This window comes from Fukomys damarensis, unplaced genomic scaffold, assembly GCF_012274545.1.
Source record: "Fukomys damarensis isolate Sample0158 unplaced genomic scaffold, DMR_v1.0_HiC HiC_scaffold_37, whole genome shotgun sequence".
Classification (NCBI taxonomy): Eukaryota; Metazoa; Chordata; class Mammalia; order Rodentia; family Bathyergidae; genus Fukomys; species Fukomys damarensis.
The window spans coordinates 46063040-46085441 of NW_022900949.1; the positions used below are offsets into that span (position 1 = coordinate 46063040).

Consider the following 22402-nt stretch of genomic DNA (forward strand, 5'->3'; position numbering starts at 1 on the left):
CTTACTGTAGTTTAGGCATATTTTTTCCTATCTCTCTCTTCTGTCTTAGAGAAGTTAACACATCTTAAGTTTGCCTAGAAGAAAATAAGAGGCATTTACAATCATTAGTATTGTATCCCCATTAGGTAAAGAAATGAGTTTAAAAATTTAGTGTCTTAAATTATCATTAGCCTGACCATTTGGCCAAGGGATACGGATGAATCAGTATCGTTAATTATACTTACCTGAGCACAAATTCATCATGTAGATCCCAGTCATAATGCATGAGAACATTTAAGGTCTTTAAGATCTTCTGGGCTTGTTTTTCAAGAGAGAAGCAGATAAAGGTTAGAACTTTAGCCACCAATGTAATGCAACAAAGCCCATATAAATCTTTATAAGATTCTGTTATTCATTATGGTTACAAATGGTCAAAGGCTACTTGTCCCAAATAGCTTCATCAACGGCACCTAACATGAAAGAAAATTAACACTGCTGCAAGACTAAAGACTGTTGGTTCTGACTTGGAGCTCAGGCCAGTTTGTACCTGACATCTTTGGACTTTACATTTTTCTGTGTTGCCATCTAACTTTCTAAAGCATGGAAGCAGTTTGTTCTATTTGATCCTTTTGTAAAATATTCTCTAATTATAATTCACTTATCACCAAAGTGAAAGATAATTTTAGTGTTTCTGACTACATTTTGTTTTGTTTTAAAGACAAAAGGACAAGATATTTTTCAGAGAAGTATACTTGGGCACATCTTACCTGAAGCAATGGTTTGTTACTTAGAAAACTATGAACCTGAGAAGTTTTCTGAGATATTTCTAGGAGAATTTGATACTCCAGAAGCAATCTGGAGCAGTGAAATGAGGTAAATAACCAGTTAAATATATTTTATGCTAGAATCTTTGCTGCTTGCCATCTGGTTTGGCTTCTGTTGAATAGAAATGTTTTCATTAGTATCATAATCTAAAGTGACAGTCGTTTTTTCTAGATTGAGTGATGAGCTTTGACAAAGCCTTCAGCTTTTTTCTACTTAACATGATTTGACAAAATTGCCTTAATAGAACTTTATATAAGCGTAGGCCTAGTACCACTAGTGCTCTTAAATCAATTTATAGAGCTGATAAGACTTTAGGCAGTGAACTAATAAATATCTGTAGGGAATATACAGGAAGAAAATCAAGACGTGTTTTAGGTATTTGGAAATAGGACTATACTCCACTAATTTATAACTATGCACACAAATAGAGGATCAGACTAGCTATTGCCAAAATACTTTTAGCATGAAGTCTTCCTAACCAACACATTTTTACCTTTATCAGAAGGTTTGTCCTATGGAATGTGCTTATTAAGGAAAAGAATGCCATAGGAGAAGCCTGTGGGAACACAAAAATGAGAGCCCCAAAAAGCAGATGGTAATATCTAACCAGCTTCTGTCTAGGAAAGTCTTGGCAGTTCATAGGTCCAGTTTCAAGGCCGTTTCTTTGAGGAGAAACTATCAGTTCTCTCAGCTGAATGTCATTTGATTTTCTGAGTCAGTCATGCTCCTCAGGCCAACTTCACACTCCCCGTGCCACCTGCTAGTAATCGGACTGGGTATGGTGAGCCGTAGATTTGTCCTTTGGTCGCTACTAGTTTTTCACTGAGAAGAATCTGTAGGAATATGAATACATTAACAACAGTTTTTGTGTGTAATATTTTCTAGCCTGTAGTAAATTAATTAAAATAAATACCATGCAGTGAGCTTTTTATTTTCTTTTTTTTCTTTTTTTTGAGTACTAGCAAGCTTGAATTCCCTAGCTGTCAGTTGACCTTGTAATGGGTGACACCACCCCCATACCCCCCTCAGGAAGGACTGAGCATATCAGTCATTTTTTTCTTGGATCTTTTCTACAAATATAGATGTTTATTTCCATTAAGCATTTCTACACAATAAGATATTACCTCTAGTAGCATACTTTGAAGCTCTCATCTGAAGCCAATAATTGAGTTATCCTAAAATAGATCTGTATAGTTATCTTGTGTGATTACCTAATTTAACCTCTAAAGTAAAATTCCTATGGACTGTTTGAATGGTTTCTTTAATTGTAGGCGCCTCATGATAGAGAAGATTGCTGCCCATCTTGCTGATTTCACACCTCGTCTTCAGAGTAATACAAGAGCACTTTATCAGTATTGTCCCATCCCAGTTATTAACTATCCACAGTTAGAAAATGAACTATTTTGTAATATTTATTACCTCAAACAACTTTGTGATACACTTCGGTTTCCAGATTGGCCAATTAAAGACCCGGTAAGTTAGCCTACTTTGTGCCTTCTTAAATTGTAAAAACAGCCTCTAGGGCTGTGTTCTCCTCCTATGATAAAAAGAATGGTGTTTCATAAGTATTCTTTACATAAGCACAATATAACTGTAAGTGAAATATATATTTGGGTAAATCTCTAAAATAATTTTTTGAGGGAGTATTGAGAACTTTACAATCTTGACATTTTGTGACAAAGCTGAAACTTTTAATTCCATACATACAACAGTTCTATAACAGCATGGCATGGCTTATTTTTATAGCAGATTGGTTAAGCTGATGGACATCAGCAGGAGGCAGAGATTGAGTTTCTGCTTGGCCGTTATTAACTCTATTTAACATTCTCTGTGTTGTCTGAGTTCTTCAAGCCTCAGTTCTCATCTCTAAAGTGGTCATAGTAATAGAGGCAGCTGGCTCTGGTTGTGAGTACCCCTAGCAAATATGAAAGGTATTAAATGCTTACATGTATAGCAGTGTGTGCTGTCTGCTTATCAGTGGTGTCCTTGGAACCCCTCATATCTAAGCCTTTGGGTACATACAGGAGGCTGGAATAAAGCACACCTGGATACCCATGTTGTTCTGTTACCAGAGGTTATATCGTCATTACCAAAAGATCTTACAGTTGGCAGTGAACCTTAAGTCCCTGCCGTGACCAAATTAAAACAAGTAGCCTTTGGTACTTTTTCAGGATCATCATGAGATCCTGAAACCCACAGTGTTTAATCAGATCTAGGTTTCAATCCAATACTGCCATTTATTGATTGGGAAAAATGTAGCTATCTCACAATCTTGGTGTGTACTTGAAATTTTATACAAGAATTAAATTTGCTAGTCTGTAAAATACTGAGCTCCTTGGCATATAGGCATGAAATAAATAGTAGGTATCTTCTCATTCACTGCTCAGCTTCATTGAGTTTGCTATCCTTTACATTATTTGAGTGCCAGCTTACCAATTATTGTTAAATTGATTTGAGAAGCATACTACAATATACTGCTTGCTTTCTTGATTTTTTTTTTTTTTTTTTTTTTTTTTTTTTTTTTAGACGTGTCAATATTTCTGTTGTTTTTTTTTTTTTTTTTTTTTTTTTTTTTTTTTTTTTTTTGTGGTATGGGGATTGAATTTGGGACCTTGTGCTTGAGAGGTAGGTGCGGTGCCACTGAGCTAGATATTATTACAGTGTATCCTCTATTAATTTCATGATTCTATGCTTTCTTAATATTTCTTTCAAAATTAAGGTTAGAGACACAAAATGTCAGAGAATAAAAAATAGAGGAAATAACTGGATGTGGTGATAAAATCTGTATTTCCAGCTACTTGAGATGCTGAGGAAGGGTGATTGCAAATTTGACCAGCAACTTAGCAGGACCCTGTCTAAAAGTACAAAAGGTTAGGGATGTAGATCAGTGTCACTTGGGTTCGATCTTCAAGAACACAAAAACAAGGAAATAGCTTTGTAATAAATACCTTGCTGCCTAACTACACAACAGTGTTAAGAAGGTGATTTTTTGTTATTTGTATTTCAAAAAGCTTTTACTTGGATAATCTTGAAATGCTGCTTTAAATAAATACAACACAAGTATTTTATAACTTGAAAATTATATTCTGAAATTAGATTACCTCAGTAGATACAAATTTTAGTTCTCTTTCTTTAAGGTTAAGCTTCTGAAAGATACCCTTGATGCCTGGAAGAAGGAAGTAGAAAAGAAGCCACCTACCATGTCAATAGATGATGCTTATGAAGTACTGAATATGCCTCAAGGGCAAGGACCGTGAGTTATTTTCAGTCTTAGAATAGTAAATGTCTGCGTTGCCTTAAAATATTAATATCAAAGACAAGATTATATTTAAACGAACTATTTTTAACATTTTTGACCATTCATATGTCTGTGAGAATAAATACAAGATGATATTTATATACCTTTTATGTATTGCAGATTAAACAAATTGTATTTTTCTATTCTTGCTGGTAAAATTGTTCTTTATTCTTGACATATTGTATGCATTGTGGTACTGTTATCTCACATGTTACTCTGTTAATCATTTCTCTCCTTGTTGGAACTTGTGTTATGCATAAGGAAGAGAATGCCTAGAATACTGAATGTTATGTTTGGAAAGAATGCAGATTTACTATAGTAACCTGTCAGTGAAGTTTTAGAATAGACTTGTTATATTAGAGAAAAATGGTTTAAAAGGCATTTTCTCAAATACAGACTAACACTTGTTTGTACTTTTTTTTTGGAACACTGGTATACTAACTTAGAATTGTAGACTTTGAATTGGTATTTTGAACATTTTGGCCAATTAGTGGTTTTTTTTTTCTTTTAATTCCTTATTTCTTTAAATCCCAAATACAGTTTTATAATTTAAAAGGAATGATAATCTTGAATAGAAAACTTTTGTGGATAATTCACCTACAAATATAATATGCTTAAGTTTTAGGGGTTTTATTTGATGCCTAATATATGATTACACACAGTTCCTCATAAGTAAGAATTTTAGAACAATGTTTTCTTACTGTACTCATAAAACGATTTTTCTACTTAACAGGCATGATGAGAGCAAGATTAGAAAGGCTTACTTCAGACTTGCACAAAAATACCACCCTGATAAGAATCCAGAAGGGAGGGTATGTATTGCCTTTGGAATTAGGGCTGTTGGCTTGACTGCTATTTAGGAGAAAAGAGACCAGATTTTGTGCCAGAATCTTCCTCATAATATATATTCAATGTATGTTGAATAAACTTCTAGCAACTTGCCCATGTTTTCTGTGAGAACACTCCTTCCTCACTTCAGCAGAGGTCTCCCCTTGTGACTAATAACATGAGAAAATTAATTCTCTGTCCTTATCTGTGAATTAACTCCATTTGGCAATCACAAGAATAATTAAAAGGAATAAGGGCAAACTATTGATTCATAGATGATGCCATTGCCATCCAGAATGCTTTGAGTATATTCTTTTTTTAAATGCCATCCAACTTCTTATTATCTTAAAAGAAATAGAATGCTGCCAACATTCCCTGATCCTACCTTGTCCAGTGAGAGTTTGTAAAAGATGAGACAATAAAAGAACCACTAAAACTAGAATTGAAAACAGACCCAATGTGCCTAAATAGGAAGAAGTGACATTAGAAAGATGTCAGTTTTGTATGGGTAAAACATTTTTAATCAAAAGCTGGGGTGCTGCTTTTTTTCAAAGCACTTTCTAGCAATTAAATACATCTAAAAGAAAAATCAAGATAGGAAGAAAGTTTCAAGTTGCTTGTTAAATTGCTAGGCTTAATCTGTCAGATATTAAAGTACTTCATAAAGCTACTTCATAAACCAGTGTGAAACTGACACAAAAATCAGCATATAGATCACATAAGGTCTTTGGAGAGCCAGACCTTGGTGTAAGACTTGATACTGCCACCAATTAACTGTGTTTCTAAGCAAGTTATTACTGTCTCTGAGTTGCAGTATCCTCATTGTACAAAATGTATACAAAAATAGTTCTCACATTACATGGCTATTTTGATGATGAAATGAGATAATGACATTTTTAAATTGTTTTCTTCCCTCTCTCTCTTTTTTTTTTTTTCGTTACTGGGGATGAAACTCTGGACCTTGTGCTTATGAGGCAGGCATGGTACCACTGAGCTAAATCCCAGGCCCCTGTTCTGTTTACTTTTTATACCTCTAATCCACTCACTCCATTGTGCCAGGGTTGTTTTCAAACTAATTCTTCCATGTTACTTCTACTCCAAACTCTTCCTTAGCTTCCCATTGAATTAAAGATTAAAATAATAATAATAATAATGGCATTTAGCACAGTCCTAGTATAGTTCTCAATTAACAGTAAGCTCTTACCATAATTTTCCTATGTTACCTCAGACTCTTTAGTGGCTTTGAGTTTAATATGACATACTGACAAGATATATTTCAAATTTGTTTGAAGAACTTTTAAATAAACAGTACTGAGATCATTGGATAGCTATTTGGAAAAAAGTTTTACACCAGCTAGATTACAGTTGGAATGAATGCAAAAATTATATATAATAACTAAAATTATTTTTAAATTACAAACTAATGATATTGTCATTTGAGAAATTAAAAATTAAAATTCATTTATTTTTGCTTACATACAGGATATGTTTGAAAAAGTAAATAAGGCATATGAATTTTTATGTACTAAGTCTACAAAAATAGTGGATGGGCCAGATCCAGAAAATATAATTTTAATTTTGAAAACACAGAGCATCCTCTTCAACCGCCATAAAGAAGGTAAGTGAGGTATTTGTTAATGCAAGCTTTATTTGCCAGCTAAGCCTAACATGTTACTTGTTTCTATAGTATATCTTAATAGGTTTAGAATTATTATTGCAAAAGATTCTTAGAATCACGTTTTTGATACAAAAAAAGAGTAGCTTTCCTCTTCTTACTCCCAAAGCCTCAGAAAGTTGAAAAAATCAAGGATGTCTAGGTATTACAAAAGCAGTAGGAATTTTCCAAATGATTGTACGTTATTACTTGCATACCGCATTTCCTATTGTGGTTCAAAAGACCCTCTAGTCCTGTGGGACAGTTGGAAGGACACTGGCATTGATGAAATAGTGGGATTTCTGGGTAATGTTCTCTAGCGTGTATTTGCAAGGTCATTGAGGTAGTCCTAGTAGTAGCAGCCCAGAAAGTCAGGAGTATGTTGAGAACTTTAAATGCTGTGTTTAGAAAATGGGAGTTGGGATCCATGTAGTGAGTGTCCATTGGCTTGGGAATGGAGCTTGGTATGCAGCAGAAAGTGGAAGACTCATTTGCTGAAGGATGATGATATTGAAAGAAGGAAAAGAGGACAGTGGAGATCTGAGATAAACATGGGAAGTGTTAGATAATCGAAGACACCATTTAAGTATTGTTGTACAGGGAAGCCTGAGAATTTAGTTGTTTGATATTTAAGAACAGTGATTAATTCGTTTTTGTATGCGTTGAACAGAATACATAGAAAACATTATAATTCTGTAACAGTGACTACTAAGGAAAAGCTTAGAAGTATTTTTCAAAATCCTTAGTTACTTTTTAGTGGTTAATTATATTAATAACAGGGTACAGTAGTGGCTTAGCAATAGTTTATCTTACCAAAGCTGTCTTCTATTCTTCACACGGGATTTATAGTCATATTCTGAGGTGTGGTTCTTGATTTGATAAGATTGATAATTCTGTCATACTACATGTATGTACAGGCATATGTACTTATGTGTTTATGTGTCAGGAGGAAAATTGGGACCAGTTCTGAAAGGCTCTTTTTTAAAAAATCCATTGTAGGAAATGATTTTTAATTTAAGGTAAATTATTTGTCATCCTCAAAGGGCAAAAGTCTTTCTCATTTCAAATGGGATTACAGAGCTACTTCTAAAATAATGGCCACTAATTTTCTTATTCCTATCTAATACATCACTGTTTTTTATTGTTTTTATAAAAACTAATTTTGTATCTACATCTGCCATTTTTTACATATCATAATTTACGTATCGAAACATGGAATTAGCTAAATACAGTTTATTACATTTCTATTTTGTATTTTTAATAACAAATTAAATACTTTCAAAAGTTTAACTGGTAAAATAGAAAGAAAAGTATACCTGTTATCCAGAAAGATGAGTGTAAAATATTCACTCATTTAAATAAAACACCTTCTTGAAATCTTTTCCCTCTTTTAAAAGATGTGTAGCATGAAGGTTAATACAATTTCTGATAAATTTTCTGTATCTTGCTGGCTTACAAAGAAGCCACGTAATGTGGCATATACCTGGGATCCCAGCACTCGGGCAGGCTACAGCAGGAGGATCACAAATTTAATTCCAGCCTGGGCGACTTTGTAACTTAGACCCTATCTCAAAAAGAGGGTAGAGATGTGTGTAGCTTAACGCAAAAGTTACTAGGTTCAATAGTGAAAAGAAAAGAAAACACACACACACGGATAACAAAGTAGCTAGTCTTCAAAACATAATCAAATATAGTTAATATACCACCAAATACTCTTTTTTAAAAATTGGAAGCGCTTTAGGGAAATACACCAAACATGTTTTCTGAAAAGGAAAGGTCCAAGGCATTTCATATGAGGCTTAAGTTCCTTCCTTCCTTCCTCTTATTGAAATTAGGAGAAACTCAAGATTTTGAATATTTTATCTTTTATATTTTTAAGGCAACAATAAACATAGTCTCAAAATTCATTTAAAGCCATGACATGATCTGCTTCTGTTGTTTTTGTTTTTCTAATCCTCATCTTTGTTTCAGATTTGCAACCTTACAAATATGCAGGATACCCCATGCTAATTAGGACTATTACGATGGAAACTTCAGATGACCTCCTTTTCTCAAAAGAATCCCCATTGTTGCCCGCGGCTGCAGAGCTGGCTTTCCACACTGTCAACTGCTCAGCCCTCAATGCTGAGGAGCTCAGGAGGGAGAATGGGATAGAGGTAAGAGAATGACCTGTGGCCTTATCTTTACACTAGTTCAGGTGTGCATTAAATGACATTTGGTATGCAAAATGCACCCAGTACAAATGCAGTTGAGGCAATTCCTCCTTTAACTTGTTCCATCAGATAACACAATATACTCTATATTCTAGATAAAACTAAAGGTAGAAATGAAGCTTTATTTTGTAACATGAATTAGAGAATATTGGATTCAAAAATCAGAAAACAATCTTGCTTGCAGAGTAGATTTTGGGAAGGTTTTTAAAATAAGGAACTTTTAGGAGGCTTTCATTTATTTAATAAATATTAATTGAGCCAACATTTAGGTCCCAAATATCTTATGTTAAAAGGTATTTAAAAGAAGGTAGCTGCTTCTCATGTACCAATTCCCCCATGATGAATGTGCTGCAAACATGTACTAATAATAAAAAAATAACAGTTTTTAGAGATGTGGTTTATTTCTGCCAGAAAAGGCCTTTCATACTTCTATTTCAAAATGGAAAGCTCATGGCTAACTTCTTTCCCTGCAGGTGTTACAGGAGGCATTTAGTCGCTGTGTGGCCGTCTTGAATCGCTCTAGTAAACCAAGGGATATGTCAGTACAGGTGAGGCTAAAACATAGGGTTCGCAGACAGTTACACTAGACCAAGTAGCTCAGTCTTTCACATACATGAGAAGCAACTGGAGAGCTCATTAAACCATGGATTACTAGCTTCTATCTCTGCCCTACTCTGAGTTTCTTTTTTTTTTTGGTACCGGGAATCGAACTCAGGTCATTGCACTTGCAAGGCAAGTAGCTGAACCGCTGAGCTAAATCCCTGGCCTGAGTTACTGATTCAGTAGTTCTGGCATGTGGCCCATGAATCTGCTATTCACAATAGCTACTGGTGCCACTCTGTGGGTCACACTTTAGGAATCATTTATGAAGTGTTAACTTCAATGTTTTTTTTGCTATACCTCAGAGAAGTACAGTGTACTGGACCCTGATGTCTCCATACCATCTTCAGACATTTTCCTTCCCATATTTATATTTTTATTGAGAGTTTTTTAAGGTTATAATGGTTTAATTCTTTGATACAAAATTCATCATGAATGTATTAAGATTGGAGAGCATGTCTTTATGTGTCTAGAGCTAACAAGATTTAGGATTTAAAAATTATACTGTATTTTGAATTTTACTGGTATTGAGTGTCATCCTGTTTAGAAGTACTTTATATAAATAGAATTGATACTCTGTCATCTGAAAAGGCTAGAGACAAATACCTTAATCTGGAGCCCAGCAAACTTTAAATAGAGACCCAGACATTAAATATTTGAGGTGGTCAGGTTTTATAGTCTTTTATATATTCTTTTGTTTCATGTTACATCTCTTTAAAAAATAATTCTTAGTTTATTATTGATAGAAAAATCAGGTCGTGGTTGCCTAGTTCCATGAGCTGTAGTGGCCATGTCTTGCCAGTCCTTTAGAAATCTTACTGTGAAAGACTAGTGACATAATAGAAATCTATTTAATTTTGGAGCTTTATATGTGCCATTAAGCATGATTCACAAAGTTCTACTGATATGGCTTCTTCTGTGAAATGTAAAAAATGTATGTGTCATCCCCCCACCCTTGTGTTGTCTGCAGGTGTGTGGACACATAAGTAAATGCTATAGTGTGGCAGCTCAGTTCGAAGAGTGCCGAGAGAAGATCACAGAAATGCCTGGCATCATCAAGGATCTCTGTCGGGTGCTGTACTTTGGAAAGGTGGAGTTGGTGGTCCTATTTCTGAGTGCAGTTAGCAGTGATTTCCTTGTCAAGTAGCCATATTGTTTTCCCAAAATTATTTGTAAGTTAACTGCTTGAATCTCAAAGCATTTTACACAGAAATTTTGTTGCTGATGAAGGCTTTTTTCCTAGACTGGCCCACAAAAAAGTAAGACTAGAGCAACTTATCTAAAGGAAGTTGTTCTCACCTAATTTCTAAAGAAGAGAGGCAGAAAGAAAGAGCTAGACTAAGTAAATCTAATAAAAGTCCAAGTAAAACCTATACTAAACAGTACATTCAGTTACTATTTGGTGGAAAAGGCTTTAAGATTTCAAAGCATGCTATTACCTCCCAATCGAGGGAGGAAAGAGCTGTTTCACTGAGGAGAGAGAATTTTTAGGGAACTGGGCAGTTTGAGTTGTGTTGACTGGAATGGGAATGAAATGCTAATCCTGAAGTAAGGTATTTTGAAATAAGGAACCAGATGAAATGCCTCCTCATCTGTATCTACTTGGTAGTCTCAGAAATGTTAAATAAGAATACAAACTTTTCGCCCTCCTACCAGGAATTGAACTCAGGACCTTGCACTTGCCAAGCAGGCAAAGTGCCACAAATCTAAATCCCCAGCCCTTAAGAATACAAACTTATTATCTATTGAAGTTAAATCTTTCCATATTTGCACAAAAGGGACGTACTTCAGATCACTAGTACATGAGTTACTATTGATGCATTATTGCTTTTTTATCTTTATTAAGTTTAGTGGTACATTTTAGGTATAAAATACAGTTACATTCATCATGGGGATCTTGTACCTTTACATGACTTATCTTGGTTCTTAATTTTCCCTATTCCTCAGCCCTCCCTTCACCCCCTCCACTGTTTCCTCTTTATAAAGACTTTGTTTCCATTTTTACCTTTTCTCATATTTTTTCTTTTCATTTTTTACCTTTCCCTACCCCTCCCACTTCCTCTTTTCTTCGTATTACACAACATCAGTTATACATTTTGATCCTGATTTTACACTTTTAGTTTTACACCAGAGAAACTATTCAGTATTTACATATGTGTGACTTATTAATTTCACTTAAGAGTATGGCCTCATTGTGCATCCACTTAGCTATTAATGTATTTAGTTTCTCGTTCTTTATGGCTGAGTAGTACTCCATTTTATACTCACACACAAAAAAACGCATTTTCTTTTTCCATTCTCCAGTTGATGGGCAGTTGGGTTGTTTCCAACTTTTAGCTATTACAGACTGTACCACTATAAACATGGGTGAGCATATATCGCTGTGGTATGAGTCTTTTAATTCTTTTGGGAAGATACCCAGGAGGGGAATAGCTGGGTCAAATGGTACTTCTAATCCTAGTTGTTTGAGGTATTACCATATTGATTTTCACAGTGGTTGCACCAGTCTGCACTCCCACCAACAATGAAGAAGGGTTCCTATCTCCTCACAACCCCGCCAATATTTGTTATTGGTTGATTTCTTGATAGCAGCCATTCTTTCTGGTGTAAGATGGAATCTCATTGTTTTTCTTCATCTGTATCTCTTGAATGACCAGTGATGTTGAACATTTTTTCATATGATAATTTGCTGCTGCTTTGTCTGAGAAGTGTCTGTTCATTTCAGATGCCCATTTTTGAATTGGGTCTTTATATTTGTGGGGGGGGGTCTGATTTTTTTTTTTAGTTCTCTATATATTCTAGGTAGTAGACCTTTGAATGAGGAACAGCTGGTAAAATTTTTTTCCCACATTGTAGGCCTTCTCTTAGCTCTGCTTGTGATTTCTCAGCACAAAAGCTTTTGAAAAAAAATGAGATCCCAGTTGTTGATTCTTTGTGCTAGTTCCTGTGCAGCTGAGGATTTGTTCATAAAGTCTTTTCCTATGCCAATGTCTTCAAGAGTTCTACCTAACTTATCTTCCAGCAAATTTACTGTTACTGTTTTAATATTTATATCTTTAATTTACTTGGATTTTAGTTTAGTGCATGGTGGGTGAGTTTGGTGGTTAATATTAGGGAGATCAGGTAAAGTACTAGTGAGCTAAGTAAGAAGATTATTAATATATTGTCATTAAAGTGTAGTAGTTCTTTCATGATTGGAGAGGTGGCATCTAGGAAACCAAACTGGTAAGATAGGCCATGAAGATATATAGGGTTTTAACCACTGATTTAACTTTGACAGTTTTCAGCAAGTTTAGTGTTTCTATTTTAATATTTATACCTTTAATCCACTTGGATTTTAGTTCAGTGCATGGTGAAAGACACAGGTCTAGTTTTAATCTTTGACAAGTTGAAATCCAGTTTTTCCAAAATCATTTATTAAAGAGGCTATCTTTCCTCTGTTGGTGGAGTACTTCTGGAGTTGTTTCTGCATCTTCTGATCTGTTCCACTGATCCTCAGGTCTTGTTTCTTTGCTAGGACCATGCTGATTTTATCACAGTGGCTTTTAGTATTGTTTCAGGTTGGGGATTGTGTTATCCCCTGCCATGTCTCTGTTGCCTAGAATTGCTTTTGCTATTCTAGGTCTCTTCTAATTCCAAATAAATTTTTGGATTGTTTTCTCTAGTTCTATGAAATATACTGTTGGGATTTCAGTAGAGATTGGGTTGAATCTGTATAGCAGTTTTGAAAGTATGGCCATTTTCACTATATTGATTCTCCCTATCCAGGAACAAGGAATGTCTTTCCATTTTCTTATATCCTCTTCAATTTCTATTTCAGAGTGTTGTAGTTCTCAATGTAGAGGTCTTTTGTTTCCTTGGTTAGATTGATTCCTAGATGTTTCATATTTTTTTTCTTTGGATGCTATTGTGAAAGGGATTGTTTGCCTAATTTCACTGTCATTCTGTTTGTACAAGAAGGATATTGATTTTTGAGTGGTTACCTTGTATCCAGCTACTTCACTGAATCTGTCATTTAAGTTTAGTAGTCTTTTGGCAGAGTTTTTGGGTCTTCTATGTAGAGTATCATATCATCAGCAAATAATGACAGTTTAACTTCTTCCTTTCCTGTCTTTATTGCTTTTCTCTTGTCTAATTGCTGTGAGTGATGTTTCCAAAACTATATTGAACAGGAGTGGTGATAGTGAACATCTTTTTCTTGTTCCTGATTTTTAAAAGTTAAAAATACTAGAAATAGGAAAGCTATATTCCCAAGTCTTCGGGCAATAGTTTAAAAAAATACTGACTTGGTATCTTTTTATTTTAGCTTTTATTTTTGCCAGAGTCCCACGTGTATAGTTTAGGCTGGCCTTATACTTACAGTTTATCCCAGGCTGGTTTTAATCTCTTGGTGATTTTCGTACCTCAGCCTCTCCAGGGTTGGGATTACAGGCATGTGCCACCACCATTTTAGGCTTTAAGATTTAAGCTGGAATTGAAAATGTAAGAAGAGGTATGTTAAATATTTTGAAAAAAAATGATAGCTAACTTGACATACATTCACAACCAGTTTCTCTTTTTAACGTGTAAATTAATTTGCCCCACCCATTAGGGTATTCCACGGATGGCTGCCCTTGCTGTAGAATGTGTCAGTTCTTTTGCTGTGGATTTCTGGCTGCAGACACACCTATTTCAGGCTGGAGTTTTGTGGCATTTGCTTGGTTATCTGTTTAATTATGACTACACACTAGAGGAAAGTGGCATTCAGAAAAGTGAGGAGACAAACCAGCAGGTAACTGGCAATAATTTAGTGCTGAATTTGAATCCAAATCCAATGAGATTGTTGCTAATTAATGGGAAGTGAAACTTTAGCTATCCAGAATGCATGGAAGATAACTGTTTTTTCATGATTACAAACATGAGGTAATAACTAAGTTTATTCAACGTGAGAATTTTCAATAGCATCTACTAGACATAATTTAATATTTTCTTATTCAGTGAACTTTATGAGGGCTAGCTTCCACAAGCACTTTAGTAGTTACCTGATTTTTATAGCTACTTTATCTGTCTTGCCTTACCTTTTCTCATTCATTGCTCATAATGTCAGCATGTGTCTCTAGCAGGCAAGTCTACCCACTTGTCACCTACTCCCCATGCTACTTCTAAATGTGATAATGTAAGATGTCACATTGGGAATGAGTATGTAGATTTTAATAGCTTTTCCTATAAGTAAAGACTAAATGGATAAGCTTTCTGATAGTGATTTGGGGCTCTTGTACCTTTCTTTAAGATACATAATTTTGGTTCCATAAAGTTACTGTTTACCTATGTAAGATAACAGATCTACTTTGATGTCTTAATTTTTTTATAATAGGAAGTGGCTAACAGCCTTGCCAAACTAAGTGTCCATGCTCTAAGTCGCCTTGGAGGGTATTTGTCTGAAGATCAAGCCACCCCAGAAAATCCAACTGTAAGGAAAAGTTTAGCTGGCATGCTGACTCCCTACGTTGCTAGAAAACTTGCTGTGGTTAGTGCTACTGAGGTACGTACTACGGAAGTAGCCTGGGTTTTGATGAAAAGTGCAGGAGCTTCAAAAAGTAAAGAAACAAAATAATAATGATCAGTCTAGGAAACCTGAACATTGAAAATATCACTTGCTTGTTATTTCAGCCAAGAAATTCAGTTTAGTGTAGGTCACTGCTAATGACAACATCTCTTAAAATTTAGCTTTCTCAAGGGTTATTTAACCTCATGTTTTTCAACTGTAGAGCCCACTGTAATTTTTTACAAATTGAGTCATGAAACGAAAGGACAAGAAACTGATCTGGAAATATTTTACAATGGGCAGACTACTAAAAGTTAAAGGACTGAGTTTGGTTCTGTTTTTCTTTCCTCCTTTTTTCCCCCCTTTTTCTTTTTTGTGGTTGGACCCAGAATATTTGTGCTGAGCTACATCCCAACTTTCCCCTTTTAGTTTTTTGGGTTGTTTTTTTTTTGTTTTTTTTTTTACATAGGGTCTCCCTAAGTTGCCCAGGCTGGGCTAGAACTTGCAGTACTCTTGCCTCAGACTCTTAGAGTGCTGAGATTATAGGTGAAATCCATGAAATTTATGCCTGTCTCATAATTGATAGTTATTCAGACTCAAGATTGAAATCCTGAAAGTAAGTACATGCACTTACATACACAACCATGTAATGCACACATACATAGATATATCCTCCAACTTCTTTGTTCCCTTTTGTGAAGTCATTGAGGAACCAGAAATATAGCATTAGGGCAGGGATGTGATATGACTTAGTGTTATACCTCTTGCCTAGCATCTGTAAGGCCTGTATTTGATCCCCAGCACAGTGGTTGGGGGAAGTATTAGAGCATTAAAGTGGATAAATTATAGCAGTCCACTATGATACTGTGTGCCCTTTCAGAATATTTTAAATAAGAAGACAAACACATTAAAAAGATTTTTAAAAGAAGAGGTCAGATCCCATTTTTTATATTAATGAACTGGTAGAGCTGTACTACATGTTTACTGTAGTTATACTTGAATTTCAGAATAGTAGATGATTTTTCTTTTGTTTTCTGTGGTGATCTTGTATTACTTTTGTAAGGAAAAGTCCTCAAATTTCAAAAATTTGAAGTATTTTTTAGAATGTAAACAGCTTATTTATTCCTTGAGCTAGGTTGCTTGAGTCTGTGATGTAATGCAAGCCATGTTTTTTACTGCCCCTGACTAAGGCAAGAACTTCAGCTACCAGTTCAGCTTTGTTCTTTCCTGGGCCCTGTGCCCACTAGCATGATACATTTCACTGACATACTCTCCAGAAATACCAGCAAGTTGGTACTTAACTTCTATAGCCCTAAAATGTTTGCAGCATTTCAGAATTAAATCTTAGCACAAGTTGTGTGTATGGATTTAATAAAATGCTTAACTACGTGGTCTCAAAGTGTAATTTTCATAACCATATTTTTTTGTCATTTTACTTAGTCTTTCACCTTTTGAAAAAGGGATTGGATAGCTTTGTGTAAGATGAAAACTATGTCCTCCTCTTCTCTCTTCCTAGTTTATTTCTCTGTAAATGTGAATTCTAAAAAGATTTTCATTCAAACATTTAAGGAAAGGGATGTCTGTGTTTATACTTAAAGTTCTGGAGCACTAAACAAAGGGGAAGCACATTGAATGACCAAGCAATCATCATCTATGCCTCCAAACTCAGTGCAGCCTAGAATTAGATTGTGGCCATGAAAACCTGAGCCAGCTTTCTTTCCATAAATTTTATTTCTCTTCATAGAGATATATTTCATGAAGATTTAGATTTTGTTTTCAAATTTGAGATATACCTATATAATATGTATATTTTCAAAATATGCTGTAATCTGAACAAGTATTTACTGACAGCTTGTTAAATACTTTAACCTAAAATACTGAATTTTTATTATGACAACAAATATTAATGATTATGAAATCAAACTCAAATTTTACTCTTTTGTGGGGAATATAGAAATAGTCTTTATAGGTCATGTAAAGTTAGGTAATATTTACAAAATATAAATAGCTCTATCTATGGGCATCTAGTATGTCACAGAAATGAATAAATATTTTGACAGAATAACGCTTCACTTGTAATGAACACTTGATCACAAACTCTGCAAAAAAAAAAATAAAAAGTACCTCAGTCTGAACCATAAAGTAGGGGAAGGTGCTCAGTTCAGAGGGCCGTGTCTTGTGGACAAGTGGCCACACTGGGTTGTGGCCTTTAGGGTCTTCTCAGACCTAGACCAACCTGGCCTTGCAGAGGCTGTGTTAATGCTCTACCTTGTCTATTAGGCCTCAGGTTTCTACTGCTCATTTTTCTCAGACTCAGATTTTCATCCAGTCTCACCACTTGCTGATTGTGAGACCTGTGACGAATAATTTGATACAACTTTGGTCTTTGTCAAATATGAAATGGATAGTGTCAACGCACTTGTTAGAATTATTGTGATACTTACTGGAATCCATTATGCTTAAGGTACCTGTTACAGTACTTGGCATATAGTAAATATGTTAAATAAATGCCTACTTTAGTCATTTTTTTAATGTTATAATGTAGTACTATTCTTTTTCCTAGATTTTGAAAATGCTGAACAGCAACACGGAGAACCCCTACTTGATATGGAACAATTCTACGAGAGCAGAGCTACTTGAATTTCTTGAATCACAACAAGAAAACATGATTAAAAAAGTATATACTTGCTTTCTGAATTTCTTGGGTAACCTTCTCATGGACTCTGGAAATGTAACAGCCCTTACGAAACATAAATTCATTATTTCATTATTTGATGACCACAGTTTTTTGCCTTCTGTTGGCCCACTGAAGAACAGTGTGCTGTTTTTGAAAAGTTTTTTTATTCATGCATGTTTGCAGTACATAACGCTTAACTTTCATCATAGGGAATTAGTACATTACATAACACATCTTAATTCATTTTACATTCCTATCCCTCAATTCCCTTCCATCTCATACAGCAGCATTCTATGATACAAAATTGTATATTAGGATTTTTTGATTGCTACTCCTTACATACAGGTATCTCCTATTTTAATCAGTTTTTCTATCAAGAACTCTGTAATTGTTCACTTGAACCTCCAGTGAATCAAAGTTTGTTTTTCAATATCAAAATTTAAAAGTTATCTTATTTCTCTACCTTCTAGTAAAAAAAACTATTAAACCATTGGGATGAAGTGGGGAAATAGGATAGATAGAGGAAAACCTCAATAATAACTACATGGTTGGCTCTGTGGTTAAATATTCTTGATTAGAAGACAGGTACATTTGTAGCTGTTGTTAGTATCCCTACAGTTACATACCAAATTATTCACAATTTGATTTTTTTAACCATGAAGTCTGTAGATAAAACACTTAACTACTTATTTGCTTCTGCTCTTTACTAGAGTTAGTAACATCTCTTTCTTTAGCACTTCACAATTTATATTCTTTTACATGTTATTTTATATAACCAAAATTCCTTATCAATGCAATGAAATCTGCATGGGAATTATTTTTTTCCTGTTCCTCATTTCTTTCTCTTTTTTCTTAAATGGGAAGAGTTCTTATTTTTTTTTTTTCAGGCAGTATACTACTAATGTCTGTTTTTATTCAAAGACCTATTTTTAAAACTTTGATCAGCGTAATTTTTAAAACCCATTCCACATGTGCTCACTGCTCAGCTGTATCCTTCCTAGGTCAAATGTGTGCTGAGTGGAGTGAGAAGAATAAAGGTCCATTAATTGGTCTTCAAACCCTGACTTAAGACATTGTGTTGGTTTACCTCTGTGATCGCTTCGAATTTTATAATGAGTCATACTAGTAATCTTTGGCGTAAAATATTATAACTGTATATCTATTCCAGAGTCATATGATAAATACATTGTGTGCTATGATATGTATCCTACCACAGATACTTACCTATTAAGTTATTAAACTAAACAGGAATACATTTACAGACCTGACATTATTGTCTTATTTACTCGTTTAAACATCATTTTAGTAGGTTTTTTGTTTTCCTTTTTTGGAGGTGAGGGTGTGGTTATAGCAGGGTCATGATTGTAGTGCAGGCTAGCCTTGAATTCATTATGTAGTCTGTGCTGGCCTCTAATTCCTGGTGATCCTAGCCTCCTGGGATTATAGGCATGCATCACCACGCCCAGCAACTTTTAGTTACTTTTAACAGTCTGTTTTCATTTTTTTTTAAAGGGTGATTGTGACAAAACTTATGGGTCAGAATTTTTCTACAGTGATCATGCCAAAGAATTAATTGTGGGAGAGATTTTTGTTAGGGTATATAATGAAGTCCCTACTTTCCAACTAGAGGTAAGTTTTTAATTTTGTCTAATGCCTTTGATTATTTGCTAGTGAAAGCTACTAGTTCATGTATATTGTATACATTGAAATAATACTTATTTGCTAAATGCTTTATAAAAAACCTGGGTAAGTATGTGATGGTTTCACCATTAATAGCTTAGGATCTTATTAAGAATTGAATTTGTGAAGTTTGTTAATGAGAACTTACCTTTTGCTTACTGTTCTTTGTATTTTATGCATAATGCTCTTGAATTTCCTCAGTATTCTGTATCATGTGGTATCAGACCACCAGACAGAATGCTTTTTCTGGCCAGTTATTAGAAAAAAATGCAGCTTGAAAGCAGAAGAGGCTGTTTTATTTTGTTTTGTTTTTTATTTCTTAAGAAAATAACTAGGATTTCATCAGGTCATATCTCATAATGATCCCTAATTTCTTTCAGAGGCAAATGAAGTTTTTCTGTTGGTGATGTTCTTTTGCCCCCCCTATAATTCTTGGGACTGATATAGGTCACTGCCGCCTTCCTGGTGGCAAAGAGGATAATTGAGACTTTATTTTCTTTATTTTAGAGTTTGCTCTTGGAAAAAAAAAAGAAATTTACTAAGCCATAATGTGTATCACTTATCACAGAAAAAAAGTGTATAAACAGTTGTTGAACAGAATGAGGTGATTTATGAAATCCCTTTGAGAAATGTCCTTTGAATTTATACTCTCTACATAGAATTTTTTATTCCAAAAACATAACCAGGAATCATATTTAACTTTGACTGGTAAGGGGAAAAGGTGCCCTAATCTTAGAATTGTCATATTAAGGTACTGCAGGTAGTTTGTAAGATCTCCTACAACTAGAAACACTAATGTAGTTAGGTTTGTTTCTTGCCCCTCTTCCCTTATAAGTGTATTTATGTGTATATATAATGTAATTGTGTTTATTCACTTTAACAGTTTGAAGTTTTTTCTTTGGCTATAAAGTCTTTGTAATAGGTTATTCTTGAGCAGATATGTGTTTATAAATGTTTCTCTGCTTGACTTAGGTTCCAAAAGTGTTTGCTGCAAGCCTCTTGGATTTCATAGGCTCCCAGGCCCAGTATCTGCACACATTCATGGCCATCACACATGCTGCAAAAGTGGAGTCTGAGCAACATGGCGACCGCTTGCCAAGAGTAGAAATGGCTTTGGAGGCTCTGAGAAATGTCATAAAATATAATCCAGGTATGTGGTTATACTCTAATCAGTAAGACCCTTACAACAGAAGAGCCCTAAAACTTCCAGTTCTCCATATTATCATGGAAACTAAGTGAAAATTTTATTTGGCTATAATAACATGTTTGCTATAATATTAAGGGGGGATTGGCCACATAATATTTTCTACCTATAAATAATAGAGTAGGATAGGGAGGTCAAGCATTTTAAAGGAATTCATAACTTTTAGAGTGATTCTGAATCAGTTGAAAAGGCAGAATAATTTGATATAAAATTTTACACTGATGACATAAATTGGCATATCAAGTATAAGTACTTGAATTAGATTTATTAGGGTTTTGGTTTTGGTTTTGGTTTTGGTTTTTTTTGCCTCTTCTCTGATCCCTAACACAGTGTTAGGTCAGTGGTGGCAAAGCTATGACACGCATGCCATAGCTGGCTGTCACCATTCAAAGTTGTAAATGGTTAATTTTCACTGATAGAGGTACTATATTCATGCTTTTGAAAAATTACCTAAAGTTTTTTGTGTTTGAATTAAAATTGAAATAATTAAGAGAGTGGTCCCTCTCTTAAACATTTATAAAAGGACTTTTCCAAAAATATTTCTCTCTTATGTGTCTCTACAGAGATGGAGAAATAAAATTCTGAAAGTTTCTAAGTCTAATTTTGATTAGTTTAATGGATAACCTAAAACAATACAACTGACATTTAAATTACTCAAGGGTATGGGAATTTAGCTCAGTGGTGCAGCTGCCTCCCTCACAAGCGCAAGGTCCTGAGTTCAATTCCCGGTACCAATCATTTAATCAATAGATAACTTGAAAACTTCTGATCTTTTTAAAAGCCACTGAACACTGTATGTTAGGACTTTATTTATTCTGAAAAGTATATATTAAAACATTGTTAAAATTGACTTCAATTATAGCCAAAAATTATTCAAATAAAATAACAATAACTCTGGAAAATTACTCATTCATAGAGTATACATTGGAATGTTACTCAACACGATTTAAGTCCAAACAAAATTTGTTTTTTCTATGGTCTTCAGTTGGCATAGTAGAAGGTTACTAGTTCTGCATCAGGTATAAAAGAAACTGTAGCAAAACAGAAACTTTGGTTTGGGACATGTAAAAGTTGAAACTTAATTTTGATGACTCTAGAAAGTTCACTTATTAGGATTACAAGTGGAGGTATGGTGTATGATAGATTTATGACTTTTTTTTTTTTTTAGTACTGGGAAACTAACTTGGGTCTTTGTGCATACAAGGCAGGCAGCAGAACCACTGAGCTAAACCCCCCGGCCCACAGCTCTTATGATTTAAATGCCTTGAAAATGAACTTAAGAGCAACATGTTTATAGACTATTTTTAAATTCTAAATCAAAGCAGTCGTAGTCCTGAAAAGACTATATATTACATTGTTTTAATACCTACCATATGACAGAAGGAAGTATATACTGAATACAACCTTATTGTTCAGTGTTTTTGCTTTATTAACAAAATGGTAATGGATGCATGGCATTAGGGTTTAAAGTGAGTAGGAGTGGAAATACCATTTCATTTCATGTATTTTTCACAAGGCGTCCTTTGTACATTTGTATCAGTTTATAATGTAGTATTCGAGTGGCAGAGTTCCAAATCAATCTTCCTTAAAGCCAAATGATATCAAGCTCTCCCAATATATAATTAGGTTGAGGGTGGTAACATAAGGTATAGAGATAAAGAGTAAAATTACCTCCTTCCATTATAGATTTTTGAACTATATTTGCATTGTTTATGAAACATGTCTTATTTTTAGCCAAAGTGTTAGAGTGACAGAAATGAAAACAAAATAAAAAGTAACTCTAATATTTACTTTTTTGCCTGTCAAGATTTAGTTCTGGGGCCAGGGATTTAGCTCAGTACTTCTGGTACCTGCCTCACAATCACAAGGGCCTGAGTTCAATCCCCGGTACCAAAAAAAAAAAAAAAAAAAAAAAAAAAA

General features: G+C 34.4%; 1 protein-coding gene across 5 annotated transcripts in view; it reads left to right on the plus strand.

The window, feature by feature from the left end:
- Dnajc13 (DnaJ heat shock protein family (Hsp40) member C13) overlaps positions 1 to 22402 on the plus strand; it is a 139933-nt gene that overhangs the window by 88956 nt on the left and 28575 nt on the right. For all 5 annotated transcript variants that reach the window (XR_004515533.1, XM_010625454.3, XM_010625456.3 and 2 more), the window contains 13 exons: positions 698 to 852; positions 2076 to 2277; positions 3942 to 4057; positions 4836 to 4914; positions 6413 to 6548; positions 8556 to 8740; positions 9271 to 9345; positions 10368 to 10487; positions 13989 to 14168; positions 14751 to 14918; positions 17485 to 17598; positions 19111 to 19227; positions 20251 to 20428. Coding sequence is in view for 4 of the 5 variants with exons in the window: in XM_010625454.3 (XP_010623756.1) it covers positions 698 to 852; positions 2076 to 2277; positions 3942 to 4057; positions 4836 to 4914; positions 6413 to 6548; positions 8556 to 8740; positions 9271 to 9345; positions 10368 to 10487; positions 13989 to 14168; positions 14751 to 14918; positions 17485 to 17598; positions 19111 to 19227; positions 20251 to 20428 (1825 nt within the window). In the remaining variant the exon portion in view is untranslated. The remainder of the gene's footprint in view (positions 1 to 697; positions 853 to 2075; positions 2278 to 3941; positions 4058 to 4835; positions 4915 to 6412; positions 6549 to 8555; positions 8741 to 9270; positions 9346 to 10367; positions 10488 to 13988; positions 14169 to 14750; positions 14919 to 17484; positions 17599 to 19110; positions 19228 to 20250; positions 20429 to 22402) is intronic.